The 17,223-nt window shown below is 45.6% G+C and overlaps 1 protein-coding gene across 1 annotated transcript; it reads right to left on the reverse strand.

Moving 5' to 3' along the window:
• Window positions 1–847: 847 nt before the first annotated feature.
• On the reverse strand, window positions 848–15,985 carry CRAT (carnitine O-acetyltransferase). Its single transcript, XM_050907770.1, is given in 15 exon segments — window positions 848–4,143; window positions 4,719–4,792; window positions 4,795–4,855; window positions 5,384–5,446; window positions 5,932–6,067; window positions 6,419–6,541; window positions 7,057–7,176; window positions 7,642–7,742; window positions 8,790–8,968; window positions 9,457–9,631; window positions 10,222–10,387; window positions 11,408–11,461; window positions 13,670–13,788; window positions 14,269–14,532; window positions 15,885–15,985. Coding segments are annotated over 15 exon segments (1,881 nt in total). The 5' UTR covers window positions 15,915–15,985; the 3' UTR covers window positions 848–3,927.
• Between the last annotated feature and the right edge of the window lie 1,238 nt (window positions 15,986–17,223).

A 17,223-nucleotide genomic window follows, 5' to 3' on the forward strand; every position in this document is an offset into this window, starting at 1 on the left:
ATGACACAGGACATCAGATAGGCCACATGACATAGTGGTACTGTATGTTTCAGTTTGAAAGCTGGTACTAATCACTTATGTCTTGCAAAACCATTTATTTTCTCTTTATATCTCTTGTAAGTTAACTTACAAAGCCAAAAGGGAGATCACAACTCTCTTCCCTAAGGACAAGGCTGAGAGTGGATTGTTTTAAGAGTGGCTAGCACTTCCCTAGCCTCTCAAGCTGTTATGACAGACTGCTGGAAAAACTGTATGTGGAAGCACCTATTGAGAACTAGAGCATAGGGAAGAGGTTTCATCTCCTCATGGAGAGCAGTGTAGTGTAAAAAGCTGTTCTACTTCATGTTGCCTTCAAACCCAAGCTTCCTACAGTAATTCTTAGGAGTAAGGGAGAGGAAGAAAAGCTCTTGTAAGACACTGTAATAAACTCTCCTGTCTTCTCAGAGTTGTTTGTAATCTGCATCTTCTGCCTACTTTTGCTGTACCTTTCCAGAAATCTTTGCAATACTTGATATAGTAGAAATTCCTTAGTGATCCCGTGGATTTTCTTAACTAAATGGTGCTGTGCAGGAAAAAGATTGGAGCTCTGCCTTATTATCCTACACTTGTGTGAAGTCTCCTGCCACTAGTTTTCTGAAATGGAATATTTTCTTTGGAATATGTGGCTTTGCAAGCAGATGCTTTCTCTTCCTCCCCTGTACTCAAGGGGGCTGGATGGAGATACTAAGACAATAAAAGGAAGGTGACAGAACGCTGTGGTTCACTGTTCTTGCTGTCCCCATGCAAACATCTTCCCCGTAAGGGTAGTTACATAACTTTGGCAGTGTCTAAGGAGATTTAAGCCTTTTTGTAGAACTTTGTTTATTGTGTTTCAGTTTATTCAAAGAACATTTCAAAACTTTGCATGACATGGATTACACTACCGAAACAGTATTTAACACAGCCAAACAGCAAAGCATGCAACACTACCAGGCTGTGTCATAAATTGCACTCATACCCCAAGAGTTATCTGAATATTTTCAGTCTATGCATTTCTTAAATTATTTGTTCCAAATTGGTAGTTTTTCTGGAACTTAAATTTCTTGTACTCAATGTGCCTTTAAGACAATAGACATCTCTTGGTAAAACAATCAAACAATCAGAAACAGGGAGGAGAACAGTATTCAGTAAGTCGACACCAAAAAAATCAAGACGGTATGAATCAAAGGACATCACATTTTAGAACTTGTACAATAAGAAAAGAGTTTTTAAAGGAAAAACCTTGTAATGATTTTAGTGTCCTTTCAAGCACTTAAAAAATCAGCTTAATTCATCTGAATTTCAGCTCTGTATATCATTAAGGATGCATTAAGTGGTTTATGAATCTTGTATCTCTTTCAGTGTGATACTCTGCTTCTTGCAGCTGTATTCTGCTGAAGCTAGTGGGATATCCAGATTTAGATCCAGAATAGATCAATCCCATCTTCTGAGATACAGTCACAGCAGTGCGTACTTCTGCTTAATCTTTAATAGGCACTTTCCTTTGAGAGCCTTCCCCTTTGAGACAGAAGTAGAAAAGGGCCCGTCTCAAATACTTAAGTGGCAATACTGTAGCATCAGTGGTTGAAGGCATTGCAGACAGGGAAAAATAACTCATCCCCTAGCAACAGAGGTTGATTCAGTACGGGGGGAGGATTGCTTTGGCAAAAGGAGTATTTTTTCAATGTGAAAGGCTCCATAAACCCAGATGTTATTCCAGCAAGGTTTGGTCTTTTATGTAATATTTACACAATCAGTTACACTTTGATAATACTGAGTATCCTCTTGCAGTTTTCAGTCTAATTCATACAGAGGAGTCAACAGAGCAGGGATGCGTGCTTGCAGGTTTGTAGTGCTCCTATTGGTTTTTTTAGACTATCTCACTCCATTCAGGCTTTTTCTAAAAGATCAACTAAATTCATGTAGATGATGTGAAAGTGGCAGTTCATACAATCACTGGCTGTGCAGGTGAGTTTCAGTTAAATTTTCCTTTTTAAGGTTTATTTAGGTATAAGATAGAAGCTTTGAAATAACATCCTTTTAGGAAAAAATGCAGTAGTGTTGGCTTGTGTCTTTCAAGAAGCAGATTAGAATGATTTTTTCTTTAAACAGGTTTAGTGCAAATTTCATATATGTTCACCAAGGCACTCTGATCGTGTCCCTTGCTGTTCTATGATCAGAAAAGTAGCAATTATGATCAAATATTTCCCTGTTAACAAATCAGGCCATCAGACTCGTAATGCTTCTTGTTTATGGTGATGTCCCAGCAACCACATCTTGAAGGGTGTGCAATTTAAATATTAAATTCCTGTTGCAGAAATAGCACTAGAATTCTTCATTACCATACAGTTTTACTAAATAAAAGTATAGTCAGGAGCTTGGATTCTGGCAGATTAATTGGAAGTAGTGCTTACAAAATTCCTATGCTACAATCGTATGTTAATGTTTATATGTAATCTTTGACTGTTTCAAGTTTGTCAACTGAACATGAAAACACTATCATGAGATCATTCTCTCACAGAATAGAGCTGGTACAAATCTGAGTAACATTGCAGTAAGGAAAAACTCAGAGTGGCCGAAAAGGTGCTGTACTGTTACTGCAGGAACAATGGCTGCCACAGTGCACAAACATCTACAGTGCCCACGTGTTCTCAGCTTTCTTCCTGCTTTTCAAAATTTTCTGCCTTGTTAAAGCACAGTGATGTGAAAGAAGGGTGATTCTGCAGTTGTTCTTCCTTTGGCTCAAACAGATTTGAACTCTGTGGGCCAGAAACAGAAGTGTGTTCTGGAGTTCCTGATCAGAAACATTCTTATTTGTCCACAACTTAGGCATAACACATTATGCACAAATATGTTGTTTCTGAAAGCAAGGTATAGAACCGCATTGGGTTCACATGTGTGCCCTGAAGGAGACTAGGCATGTGGCCTTCTGGCTAGTAACCAGAATGTCAGCATCTTTTTCTTTTCCTCAATTCCAAAGAAAGGTACAATGAAGCAAATGTCTTGCTAAATGCATAGGCAATGCCTTCTCATCTCCACAAATGTTAAGGTACATAAAGCCAAAGCTAGCAAAACCTGTGTAAGAGAGAAGTTTTGTAGAAGCTTTGTGGGGAAAAAGCTTTATGCTGAGCCTGAAGATCAATGGCTAGGACCACAACAGCAAGCTTAACAAAAAGCCCAGAACAACAACAAAAAACCCACCTTAGTTTGTAGCGAATGATACTCTGTTGTTAATAGGCTTAGTGCAACAGAAAGGAGATCCCAGCATCCTAAAACGAGGGGAAGGGAACATTCCCTGGCCTGTAAAGCATGTAATGGTCGGAGTGCCTGGGATAAGTAGTGCAGTGCACTCTAACAAGACTGGATCTGCTCTGACTTAAGAACTTCTTTCTCCCCTTGCCAAAGTTCAATGGTGAAGTTTTGCTGGAGCAGCAGAAAAATCTTCAGTCAAGTTTGAAAGATGCTGCGCTCTTCAGAAGACTAAACCAGCAAAAAGCCTTGGTCTTGCAGTAGTTCCATCATATAATAAACATTCCCTGCTTTTCCTGGAGAAGAACTACCTTCCTCACCAAATGGATTTAGATACTGGTAAGGACTGTGCTTTTTGTATTCCTTTATAGTAAGTTCCATAAAAATCATATTTCAGTCCTCTTTGAGGACAGGAACGTGCACTTTGCATTGATGGGAGAGGACCAGTCAGGTCTACTTCAGCCTAAGACAGTGTTTCGTCTCACCACAGAGTCTAATATCTGCGGATGACTATTCTGTAACCTCTTGCTGAAAACAAATGGTAGATGCCCTCCTAGGTTCCAGGGCAAGCTGTCCCCTCAATCATTTTCTGAGGAACTGGGAACTTCAGTGCATGAGGAATAGCCCCTTTAGCTGGGGGTTTTGCATCATGTTTGCCTCTTACAGTTTGGATTTGGGAGTGGACTGGAGCAAGATCCTCATGTCTAGCAGTGCTTTCTCAAGATAATGTGCCATGCGGGCTGCATTTGTGTCAGCACAGCTGTTGAATGCTGAAATTGCAAAGTTGATATGTTCATCCATAGGGTTGTAACAGATTCCATAGCCATCTGGAACCACGGGACCAAAACACATCACACAGTCGGTCTTTGCTGGGACCTGTGGAGACAATGTGATTAAAAACTTCTAACCAGTCAGAGAGAAATGTAGCTATCAAATGCTAACAGCTCTGTCAACAGTAGAAGAAACTGCCGTCTCATTAAAATGCTCTAGAAAAGGGTCTTTTTGGTCAGACCCACCTACCACCACACGTATGCTGGATTCTACCATTTAGTAGCAATGTGTTTTCCTATGCATTTGCAAAGGAGTACTTCTCCCCAAGATGAGCTTGTAATAAGTCACAAGCAGAACTATATCAGTAAGAATCACAGCACAGCAGATGAACATAAAGCTATCCTGGCAGCTAACTTCAATTGATCTCACTTGTACTTAGACACCAAACACTTCTGCTGATCTTGGCTTTGGTTGTGCTAGTTTTCTTACAGGGTTGAGAGGGACTGTGGGAGCTGTAAGACCAGATCTGCAGCTGTATGGGATTGGTAGCAGGCTTAAAAATTTCTGTCCCCAAATGAAGATGAGTTTCTAACAGAAGGGAGTGAAGGAGAAATGTGGAGAAGAAAGGCAATGAAAAGAAACAGAGGGAGCACTTCTGTCTTTGCTCAGATGAATCCTACCTGGCTGGTTGAGAGATTGAAGTGCATTGCAACAGCATACGCTGTGTCCATGAACAGTTCAGGCATGCTCACTAGGTCTCAATAGCTTGAAGCTTCAAGCCTAAGAGGTGGCGGTCTATTGCATTGCCCCTTATTGCCTGTAAGGAAGGAAGACTAGATGAAAGCCTGTCTAGCAGGCAAGCGAGCAAAACTATCCATTTCTTTGGGTTAAAGAAAAGAACACTCCTAAAAATCTCTAAATGGTTAAAGTTAGAAGGAAACTAGATCTTGCCTTTAGGACCAAGAGTTAGTCTTGTTTGTAAGGACTGTGAAATTAAACACACCAGTGGAACCAACCGTACAGTTCCTGCCTGTGGGCTCCCTCTGGTTTAAGGGGTCCTCATGCAACTTTGGCATTTATCAGCAACAATGACAGTGAGAACTGAAGCTATTTCCATATTTGATTCTCTCCTCTAGGTCAGTCACAAGGGACACGTAAACTACTAGTTAGAGAGAAAGGATTCAGTTTGTGGCCTAGAGCACTGTCAGATCAGAGTTAGACCTATGCAACAGCACTACTAGCCACACTGCTATGTCAGCAGAGAAAGCTCTTAAGGTCTCGTCTTTCACCAGAACCCTCATTTGCTAAGTAAAACCCTAAGTCTGGCTGCATAGAGGACACTCACCATATCAGTGTATTCCCTGTGGGCCTGGGTAGCTCTCCTCAGCAAGTCTGCTTTCTCCTGGTCCTGAGAACACACAGATCTGTCTGTAAGTTTTTCTGCAGAACGGAAAACCTCATTTTGGCTGTTCCTCTAGGATGGAGGGCATTTCTGCCTTGTGTGTTTATACTAGACTAATTTTTAGATTTACTAGATTTAAATTTTAAATCATTTTGTTTGGCTGCGTTACTTCATTCCGAATGGAGTTCTCCATCCATCAGTAGCAGAACTTAGTTTGAGTAGCTAAACAGACTTTTAGAAGGGACATACTTCTTTTTGGTGGGATTAGAGATGTCCATGGTTTTTTTTCCCAGGTGTTCAATACATGTGAAAGGAAAGCCAAATGAAACCCAAGGTGTTCAACTATATACTCCAAGCTATGTTTTAGCTCAACTTCATATTGGGTGCAGTTCTGCTTAGCTGAAACCAGCTGACACAGGCTTAGCCAAACAAGCAGCTTTCCTCTTTTTCTGGAGTGGAGTCCTCTTACTCCACTTCTTTGAGGTCCTCACCGATTTGTCAGGGCTGTCCATTGATTGCACAAACTTAAGAGAGTCTACAGAAGTGGAGCGGATGGTGTCTGTGCGGCCCAGGCGGAACATCCTTAGCGATGCACTCTCATATGTGGCACAGGCGTGGCCGTACATCCTGGAAGATGGAGAAGAAAGTCACAGAAGTGAGTTTGCCCTGGGAGAAATGGCCTCTTGTAAAGCAGAAGAACTGCGGGGAAGGGGAAGACTTTATGTGAGTCCCATTGACAGCTGACCTCTGATGCTTCCTTACTAGGATTGTACACACACAGAGGGGTAAATCTCGCCTGTTTCTTGGCAGCTGCCACAAGTGAGATCTGCTGTTCAGTCCCAGTGCATGGGGAAAACATGGGACTTAGAAAGCAGGCCATAGCAGCCTGTGAGAGACTTGTCTGTGCCACCTGTATCAAGCTTACATATTTGAGTCTGATGGCGAAGAGGTTGAGAAACTACCTATTGGTGGTCTTACCTGTAATATGCTAGCTGCAAGGCCAGCTGGATAAAAGCATCAGGACTTATCTTCTCTGACTTGGGAAAGGTTTTCCCAAACTGATGAAAGACCATGACTTTGACATCCAGGTCTTCGACCATTCTGCAAGTAAAGAAAGAGGAAGTGTTCCTTTGCCTGTTGCTTGTTCTTGTAACATAAAGGTATGGATTTGCTTTCACAAGGTGCGGAGAGAACAGGCTAACTGGATCTGACCTACGCAGGGACAGAGAGAGCTCCATCACACATGGATTTGTTTGGGCAGCACCACAGAGATGAGCTGCTTTTGGCCACTGCTGAAAATCTTCACCAGGTTAGATGGGCTTGCGTGTATGTGTTTATGCTCCAGTATCCCTAGTTAGATCCAGTAAAGCCTTGCTCTTTCTCAGTAAATGGGATGGATCAGTAATTACCCCTTTCCAGCACCTTTGACTTTATTCTTGGCAGGTGGCTTTAGTGTGCTTTTCAGCTAGGTTCAATGCTGTTGACCCAAGAAGTCACTGGGAAAACTCCCTGGCTGCACTGGGGGAAGCTTCATTTAAACCAGTGACTTGTTCCAAAGTGGGACATGAGTTACTCCCTCACTCACTCACCAGACCTCTCCACTGCTTCATACTTACATGTTGAGGTTCTGCTTTGCCTTCTCTATGTCATTCTTTATTTCTGGGGTGATATTAAACCGCAGCTTTTTGGGCATAGGCAAAGGAATCATGGGTGATCTTACCAGCTCAGGTTTCTTCCTGCATAGAGAAATGATTATGTTTAACCAGACCTTTAACATGAGGCTCAGCTAAGCACACCAGAACCTGGGTAGAAATGCACAGGAGATCTTCCCTAACACCTTGTGACACTAGTCACAGGCTGAAAAATTCTTCACAGTGCCATTACAGTGTTTTTTGAAGGGTATGAATGAAGTGTCTTCTGTGCGTTCTGCCCAAAAGAAACACCTCTCCCAGGCAAAAGTCCTGTTAACTCTGAACAGTGCAATTCCCTGAGAATGGAAGCAGTAGCAAAACTTATCAGAGTAGCTTGGCCACTCAGTTCTCAGCACGAATACAGGAACTGCAATACCTAATTAGCATACCACTGCCCTTCCCCCAGAACAAATTCCTAGGGGGTGAGCTGTGAAGAGGCATGTTCTTGGGGAGCAGGTGGTTTAAAACCTATCTCCAACGCTGAGGAAAAGTAGAGCAGGCAGGACTCACGTGTACTCCACGATGTGATCCAGAAGAGCGACAATGGGTGGGCCCTCTGAGGGAGCATGCTCGTATACAAGACCACAGGAGCCATCTTCAGCAATGATGAACTATGAGAGAAGCATGAGAGGACAGTGTGGAAGACAGACATCCAGTGTGTGAAGCAGGAGCTATCCAGAGAGATCTTAGTATCTCACTGCTCTGTATCAGAATGGACAGTGATCCTATCCTTGCACACTGGAAAGGTAACACAAAGGTCTCATTTAGCAGAACAGCAATGGAAGCCTTTCAGCAGGCCTAGAAGATCTGATAGCACTGTTACAGTTTTGCAAAATTAACTGGGTAAGAGTATGCTTGATAGATATATTGGTGTGCTCAGTGTCCTGGCAATACAGAGTGCTTCAATGGTTTTGATTTACTTAGATGCACACATAATACAGGTATAATATCACCATGGGCTGGCTTACCCTTTTCAATTAGCTGGAACATCTAAGCTTTATCCTATCGATGAGGAGTTCCAAATAGGAACAAAATAGCTGAAAACATTATGAAGACTTCAGCAGATATCAGAAGAATCTTTTAAAGCACCACTGCTACTATCCACAAGCCAGGATATACCAACTAATGAAGGAGAAGCTCGAATAGCAGTTGCTGTTGAAGGCTCTTGACAAGATTGAATGGAAAAAAGATCAGAGGGATGCTGTGGGATGGCAGCTTATGTTTGAAAAAACAAAACAAAAAAGCCATTGGGCAGCTTCTGGCAGAAACAGGAAAAGTGACAAGCCTAGAGGAGATACATGGAACAGACCTCCCTGCGTTTGGGCTGCCTCCAAGCAGACAAGGCATTATTCACCGCAGGCAGAAAATTGATTTACAAGGAACACAAAGAACTGCTGCACTGAATAAGCATGGGCAGAGGCAGTAAAAGAAACAAAAGTCCCTGAGGCAGGAATGAGTGCTTGTGGTGACTGCAAGGGAAACCATAGGATCTCATACTGTCAGCCACCACACCTTGTCTCCCCTATTTCTCCACTCTCTTGATATGAGGAAAACTTTCCTGTAAAAGGTTTCTGGGATTTCTTGGACCTTTGTAGTCTCAGTAAAAAGCATCTCCTCCAGACCCATGTCTTCAGCATCTTTAGAGCATCAGCACTTACTTGAAGGGTTTTGTCGAACCATCGGTTCCCACTGTTCCAGCGACTGCCTCCGCCGTGCAGCATCTGAGCGGCCACACGGCTCTTGTAGATGTCCTCAGACACCCGTGGCATAGGCGCATCAAGGCAGACAGTGCAAATGCTCTTCTCAATCGTACGCACAGATTCCTTGTTGGTCTTATCTGGGAAAGAAAGGGACAGCAAATAAGGAAGGGGAGTTGAAAAATTTGCATTTTAATTGGAGGGAGACTGAAATTTGAAAGAGCAGGTTTGAAGGACCCAGTGTTGGATCCCCATTGTACCTCAATGCAATACTGGTCATTTAGGGGTGTATACAGTTATTAAAATTGTAGCCAGCTGGGTCATTACAGATGTGAGCATGCTGCACTCACCCTCCTTTTTTCATGTTTCTTACACATCCCACCCACTTGCAAGGCAACAAATTACGATTTCAGGTCTAACAAACCAGGCTTCAGACTTCACCTGTGTACCTTCCAAACCAAAAATAGCAATACTTTGCAATGAAATCAGGTTGCTTCTTTGAGGTGGAAAGCTCATGTTATCTGTCCAGAACAAGCTTCCAAAGGAAAGAACTGAGCAGAGCACAGCGGTGAGGTTGGTAGTTCAAGCATTCGTGGTGTTTGTTAGCACTTGCATATGCTGTACAGACCTTTCAGAAGGTTGTTGTAGGCTTTTGCCCAGCTGTTTCGGTGGTTGGTGGTGAGGATCCCGATAGGCTCTTTGTTTGTTTGGAGGGAGGTGTTCCATATCTTCTCCAGCTGAATGAAGAGCTGGTCAGTGGTAAGGGGACTTCCATCACTGTTGTAAACATCCAGCTCAAAGAACTGAAGGTGGGAAGAGAAGACAAGGACAGAGACAGAACATGAGAGAAGATCTTTATTGTGCAGCCCCAGAAACAGGGAACAGCCACTTTGAGAAGGTAAGACCTGACCTAAGAAGTCAGCTTGTAAGCAGACCTTTGAAGGATGCTCAGAATTGAGAGACCCAAGTCCAACTTCCCTTGCAGGGCATAAATACAGTCCAGGTTTTAAGAAGCTCAGCAACCACGGTAATGATGGCCAAAACATGAGGAATTCCTATTTCTGAGACTCAGCTGTGGTGGTAGGGTTTGTTATCCAATTTCCACTTGCAATTTCCAATTCTAGACATGATCTCTGGGCTTTGAGAGACAGGAATTGCAGGGACAAGAAACAGAGGAAGAGAGCATTTTTCTGCCTCGTAGTCCGTTGCTCACACACGGCAAGCTCAGCTGTTGGCCAGCTAAGGCCAAAGGGGATGAAGGGAGCAGGAATGAATCCCTGGTGAGGCAAACCTTGTGGGCAGAGACACTCTTGTTCCCTTTCCTCTGGACCACAACTAGCTGAAAGGGACATCTGCATCTAAACAAACCTCGAAAGCTCAGCAGCTGCCATACCTGGAAGTTGTGAACCACTGTGATGTGTCTGGACTGCTTTTTGCCTTTGGCATAGTTGACAACAGAGTCCCGCTTGGGCCCAGGAATGCGGCAGGATGAGAGGATCTGGTAGTACTGGTTCATGCAGAGGGGCTTCCCACCCAAGTACTCCACTGGAAGGGTCTCACTGGAGACACAGCAAGGTAAGAAGGAAGCGGGAGAGAAAACAGATCAGTGGGAAGGCCTGCACTCCCCACACAAGACAGGCACAGGCTCATGCAGCTGCTGTCACTCACTCCAGCAAGATCTAAATGTGTTGGTGCTGGGGGAATAAAAAAGGGGCTGTCCTTCCCTGTTCCTACCAGCTTTCTTAGTAGAGGCTACAAAAAATGTCTGTTTGCTGGCCTTTCATTTGGGAAGGGGGAAAAACACTATCCTCTCTGTAACACCAGAGATAGGTTTCTGGACCTACTACATAGCTTAGCATACACCATGCTGTCTGCAGAGAAGAATCCAGGGCACAATATACTGGGAGATGTATTGTTTCCTGTGAAATAGCAGAAAGAGGTTTTCAGCTATAATTTTGAGTTGTGAGTGTCTGATGTGCTATCTGTGACTTATGAACTAGACTGGGACTCAGTCGGTCACTTGAGCAGTCATATTCCAACTGCCCTTCTCACAGCTGGCCCTGAGCCTTGTCTGAATTTGGATGTAAAGGTGTGATGTTGGTAATGTGTTGGTAAACATATTTTTGGAACATAAATAAGGCATGTTCAGCAGAGATTTTTTGGTGATCAGAAAAAAAAAGGGTAGGGAGGAACAAGGCCCATCTAGCTGGGAGATGAGAAACACCAGAAACTCAAAACGAGAGAAACAAATTCCTGCGCCCTGAGCTGTAACTTGTTCTGTGCACAAACAAAAGTACGTAGCTCCACAGGACTGTCAGTCAGGCTCACTCCCTCTAAGCGCATACACGTGCCAAAGTAAGTATTAAGGTAAACAAAGAACATGAAGAAAGAAAAGTAAATTTGCTTTTTTCCAGTGGTGGTGACCTTGGCAGTGAGCAGTGATGTTGATTACAATATCTCTTTTCAAATATGTGCTGTCTTCTCTTGCCTTTCTATTTGGAAGGGAGATTTATTGACTAGGCTCAGCCTCTCTAGGACAGTAAGGAACACGTGAGAAGTCAGGAGGGTCACTAACTCACTTGTCAATCATGGTCTTGAAATCCAGGATGCCCTCGATCAGTTTGGCAGCAAATCTGGAAAAGCATCAAATGTAACAAGTTGAGATTCAAACACAGAACATCTGGAGCTGAGGAGGACTAGCAGGGCTTCTCTCTGCTCCTTAGAAAGTTCAGCTTTTCTGCCAAGCCCCTATTGTGCCCATCTCTGGTTAGCTGATACAGCCACTCTGGGGTTGTGATTTGAGATTGCTGGATAGTCCTACCATGTAGCACTTTCTTTTTTTATGTATCTTACCGTATAACCAAGGAACTCTGGACAACTTTCAAGAAAGCAAGGTTCAGTCCAGATGCATAAATGACCCTCTAACAGCAGCATTTTTTACTGACGTGTTGTGATTTTATCACATCCTAGTTCTGAGTCTTAGCATTAAAACAGCACCAAGAAAAGGGGATTTCTGCCCTTCCCTGGCCAGGGGCCACCTCCGAGTTTCAAGCCAAGACGCAGCTGTATCTCCCTGCATCCAAGACTCACCACTGCTCACTTCTAGTTCCTACCCAATGAGTGTTCTGCTGCTAATGCAGCTCTTAAGAGCATTCCTCTGGCATTGAGGGATCTGAAACAAATGCAGACATGCTGCATGCTGACGCTGAGGTGTTGTGTTTACCAGGATCAACACAAACACTGCCAGTGCCAACTCCCAGCAGGGAGGGAGGCTGTGACAAGCCACATCAAACTGCTTAGCTGGGAGTGACAGGTTGGCCTACTCTGACCTGGGAGCTCCCACCCACACGTGGGAGGAAGGAGGCAGGAGGTCACTGTGACAAGAGGTTGCAGTCAGCTGAGCTTCAAAGGCTTTAAAGTGGTGCGAGCATTTGGCATTTGCAGGCAGTGTCATCTAGATTTGCTCAGCCGACCCGTTCCTAGTAAAGATCAAAGGACATAACTGCAAGAACCTAAGGGCTGTTAAACAAATAAGACATCCTGCAAAGTAGTTTTCAGTGAAAATTTCCCAGCCTTATTGCAAAACCTGGGGAAGTAAAACAGCTGGGAAACAACAGTGAGAGAGCCTATGTTCCTTTCCAGAGAGCAAACAGCCTGGGAGCAGAGTTACGGCTTGAGGGGAGAGGTTAGTTGACTTGTTTTCAGCCAGCCATGTTGCCAGATTAAGGAATGGAGAAATCCACTTTCTAAACTTGCGTTCTCGTTTCTGAAGCTTTAGTCTCAAGCCACGCTGTCAAACTTCCTTCTGCAGCCACAAACTAACACGCGTTTAGGTTGTATTTTACGTGGGAGCCCAGATTCCTATGCAGCTGCTCAATTCCACCAGTTGGGGCACTGGTAGTGCTCCAGATCTTATCTTCTATTTGGATAACTTAAGAGGGAGTAATATGAGAGAGAGCTTTCAAAGACGTTTGTCTAGTCTTGCACTGTCCCTGTACGGCTCACCCTCTGCACCCCTGCTCAGGTGTATCCAAGGGAGTGGAAGGGAGGATTTGTTCTCAGCCTCACTGCTCCCCTGGCTGGTACTTTTCATCTGCCAGAGCAGCGATGACTGGTAACTCTGTATAAAGGTCAACGCTAAAGTTTTGCAGGTGGATTTAACACACTCGTAGTGATGGTTAAAAATCAAAGGGAGACCACAAGGAAGAGAGGACATGGCAGGGTTTGATTGCAAGGAAAAACTCGGAGTGGAGAGGCTGGTCAATGTTAAGTTTCCCAAACCATAAATCACAAGTGAAATGACACAATAGGGGACAGTCCCCTGCAGGAACAGCCTGAATGACAGTCCCAGCAGCAGGCTCCCCTATCCCTATAAACTAGCAAACTCCAGAGGCATGTCTGGTTGGTCTCCCTTACATGCCTGGGCTACTTTTTATGCTTCCTTTAACTGCACACACAATCTTAGTGCCTCTTAGTCTTTAGTGCATCAGATATATCCTCACAATGTCTCCAGCCAGTGATCTGGCCATCTTGCAACAAAGATCTGTGCTAGAGCAAAGACCGAAATGTAGGTTTTTGGTCCCTGTTTAGTACCTGAACCACTGGCCTCTTTGGTTTTCCCTCTTGATGAAATATTTAGCCTGGTGCAACCAGGAGTTTCCTTACAGCCTGGCAGCCTTTCCTTATCTGTACGGCCCTCTTGTACAGCACAGACAGCTATCAAACTTGGGAACCACATGACAATTACTGTCTTTCCCAGTCAGCCTAAGCACCCTCCTCCCTGTCCAGCAGAGATAGCTCATCCCATCTGAAACCTTGGGGAAGGTAGAAAAGGACTTTACCTGAGCTGCCCTTGTCGATCCAGAAAATCCTGCTTAGGTAAAACCACACCTGGGCTGGAGTGGACCACAACTGGCAGGCGATACTCCAGGTAAGCTGTCTTCAGCCACCAGTCTGAGAGCTGGGATGGAGAAAGGCAACATGCAGGCATGGCATCTGCTGCTGTTTGACCCAAGCCCGGCTGAATGATCGCAGCATCCTGCCCCATTTCTGTCCCACACTTTGCAAACAAACTGTTTGGGTTTTATGCTTTGCACGTGGAAGGGTAGAGGGGGATTTGAGCAAGGCAGTGGGGGCTCTTGGTGCAGGGCTTGAGCAGAGGGCTTCCTTCAACTTCTTGGGGCAGCTGTGTGATGCTAACGGGCTACAGGCTTCAGCAGCCACAGACAGGGTCAGCGACTCCCTGTTCTGCCATAAATGTCTCTGCTCACCCAAGTCCTGGTGAGGAGCTTGCACAGCTCAGGGAGGTCAGCAGCAGACTGGTCATGAAGGTGATGCCATAAAAACACAGGTGCCAGTGGATGCAGCCAGGACATTGGAGAGGTGTGCATCAGACCTCCACCCTCCCTAACCAGAGCCTGGGGCCAGAGTCCCGACCTACCCAGTTCTCTGTTTTCTTGGCTCTTCTCTCCAGGCCTTTCTGCAGCCTCTCCCCGACGCCTCCCGGCTTGCGGAACTCAGCCACCAGCTCCTGCGTGTGGTTCAGCTCCTCCTCGCTGATGATGGGCTGCAGAGCCAGCAGGTAGCGGTCCAGCGTTTGCTGGAGTGGCGGCACGGGGAGATGGGGCAACGCTTCCTGATGAAGTTGGAATCTGCCTGGGATCTTGCCTAAAGCTGTCGGCTTCAGCAGGCCATAGGGCCTGGCCTGCAAAGCACAGAGCAAATGTCGAGACAACTTCCCCTCGATGTGCATGAGGTAGCAAATAACCTGGATCTGGGAGTCTCCATCCCAACCTCTCTGGGGGTACACAGATGTCTCGGCACGGGAGCAGAGCACACAAAGCGCAAACACAAGGCGCAGGTCTACTGACTGCATGCTAGAGATGGCTGTAAGACATCCAGAAAAGCTGCAAAAGAGAAACTTGATCTCCCAAGATACTGATTCTCAGCTCATCAGAGGAAATGCTGCCAGGATAACAGTAAGTCTCCCACTTTCTGGGCACTTTCCAGCTGAGAGTCTCCATGCGTTTGACAAAGTCAAACCCTTCCATCCCATGGTAAGTGGGAAGAAAGTCGTGAAAGAAATATTCATCTTATGTACTGTCAGAAACTGTTTCGTTACTTCTTACAACAGCGTAAGGCTAGAAAGTTAGGCAGAACCCTTGTGCCACATCAAACTTCCCTTTGGGCTTTGAGGAGGCAGAGTTTAGATGAGTTTGGGGCAGGATTAAAATGCCTCTTCTCTGACTGGGCAGGGATCGTACATCACCAGCGATGGTCAGGGAAGGACTGGCCATGATTTGTAGGCCTTGGGGCAATCCTCCTTTATGCTGGTGAACCTCCCAGTTACTGGAGGACCCAGCTATATTAAGAGAACCTCTATCCAGTTGTACCAGTATGGGACTGGCCAAATTACAGGAGCCTTCAGAGAGGGAACAGGGAGAGCTGTTCAGGAAATTGTGGGTGATGCCAACAGGCTCCTGGGATCCGATGGGGTCATGTGGGAGTGAAAGCCTTAGAAAACACCATACCATTTCCCTGAGCAGAGATATGAACTTGCCGGTTTTCCCCCAAAAAGAGTAACAACATCCTCTTGCGTGAATAGGGTTAGGCATCCTTCAGCCTGAAGATGTTTAAATTGTACTCTAAAGGTTTTCAGTTCCCTCTGCTCCTCCTCTGGAGCTACTGAATCAGACACAGACTACAGGACTCTGGACTCTGCATCATCAGTGTACTGAGGATGCAAAGCCAGTGAGAACATTCCCTTTGATTTCCAAGGCAATGAGAAAACAGCTGTCCCCCCACCTCCTCCCAGCAGTTAAGCACAGAAAAGAAGAAAGAGCGAGCTAAATCTGCAAGGTGACAAAGCCTCTGCATGGTGCTGAGCCCCCAGAGAAATGCCCTATGCTCTTTGTAGGACCTGGCAAGAACTATGAGATCGAGGTTTGGAGAAGGAATGTTAAAAACAAGAGAAGGGGGAATTACTGAAGCATGAAAGAAGAGTGGGGCTGGGAAGAAATGAAGGGTGTTAATCATGGCAGTGTGGGCATACTGTACCTTCTCTGCTTGCTTCTGCTTCCTATCCATGGCTGGTAGGACAGAAAAGATCGTAAATCTCTCCCTCGGCCTGTCTCGGTTTCCTCTTCCACCTGACAACGTGCTGCCCGTGCAGGGCGTCACCTCATTAGCAAACTGCCACCTGACTGCTCTGATCAGAGGGGTCAAGGCCAGACACAGGCCCGGGAGAGGACGGGGGTAATCAGACCGTCAGGTTGTGTCAACTGCCACGAAGGCACCTTTCTGGGAAGCCCTCCGGCAGCCACCGACCATCAGCCCCGCATTGGCCAGTCGGTGCTTGCTGATCAATACCGTGTGGGCAGAGTCTCTCTCCAATCAATAGCTCTGGGCCTCCAGCCATGGCAGAAGTGAAGGTGCTGGGGACGTTGTTCCCTCAGCCTTTGCCTGGACCGTGAAACTACAGCGGCCGTTGTGAGAGAAGCCTGAACATCAGGCAGGAGAGACCCCAATTTACGTCCTGGAAGCAGGTGACACCGTGGGCTGTCACCAGATGGGACAAGCTGCAGGGAGGACTTATGCGGGCAATGGGGAATTTAGTCCCTTTGCTCAGGCAAAGGTGGCTAGAGGGTGTCAGAGGAGGACAGCTCTCCAGCAGGAACCGGACAGTGACCCAGCATCGCTGTAGGTGATGGTAGGATTAATTAGAGATGGGAGGAAATTGTTTGGGGCTAAAGGTGGTATCTTAACTGCCCTCATGCCCCGCACATGTGTGGTCATTATTGCAAGCTGAGACTTTGAGGAGTTCTGGGTTGTTAACCCTTAAAAAAAAAAAAAAGGTATCTCCAAAGCAGGGCAACAGAACTGTGCAGTCACAAGGAATATCCCCCCCTCCTTCATGTCTGTCTAATCGACTGAGGGGCAGACAAGCACAGTCTTTTACATAGCTAAGATTAAGTATGATGATTCCAAACAAGCAGTTTCAGATTTTCCCTGGGGTAACAGTGAAAATCCCAAACCAAATTAATTGAAAACGCTGCATGTTAAAACGTGGAGTGGATTTGTATCTTTCCTCTTTTATGTCCTCTGCTTGTTTGGTTTGAGGTCACATTCAAGTGTTTGGTGGGAGGACAAATAGTGATCACAGCTGAACAGAGGAGGCAGCTGGCAGCAAATAGAGCAAACAGTCCACCTTGCCCCACGAGCAACAGGGAAAACGAACACCAGCGGAGAGCGGGGCGTGCAGACATGGCCAGCTCGTGCGCTGGCATTGCTCCCGAGCCACGTTCCATTGCGGCAGATGACCTTTTCCAGAGCCTGCAAAGCTGGTGGGAAATCCACCTGCAGCTTAGGGCTGGGGGGCAGGAGGAATTTCAGAGCA

This window comes from Gymnogyps californianus, chromosome 18 (genome assembly GCF_018139145.2).
Source record: "Gymnogyps californianus isolate 813 chromosome 18, ASM1813914v2, whole genome shotgun sequence".
NCBI classification, from domain to species: domain Eukaryota; kingdom Metazoa; phylum Chordata; class Aves; order Accipitriformes; family Cathartidae; genus Gymnogyps; species Gymnogyps californianus.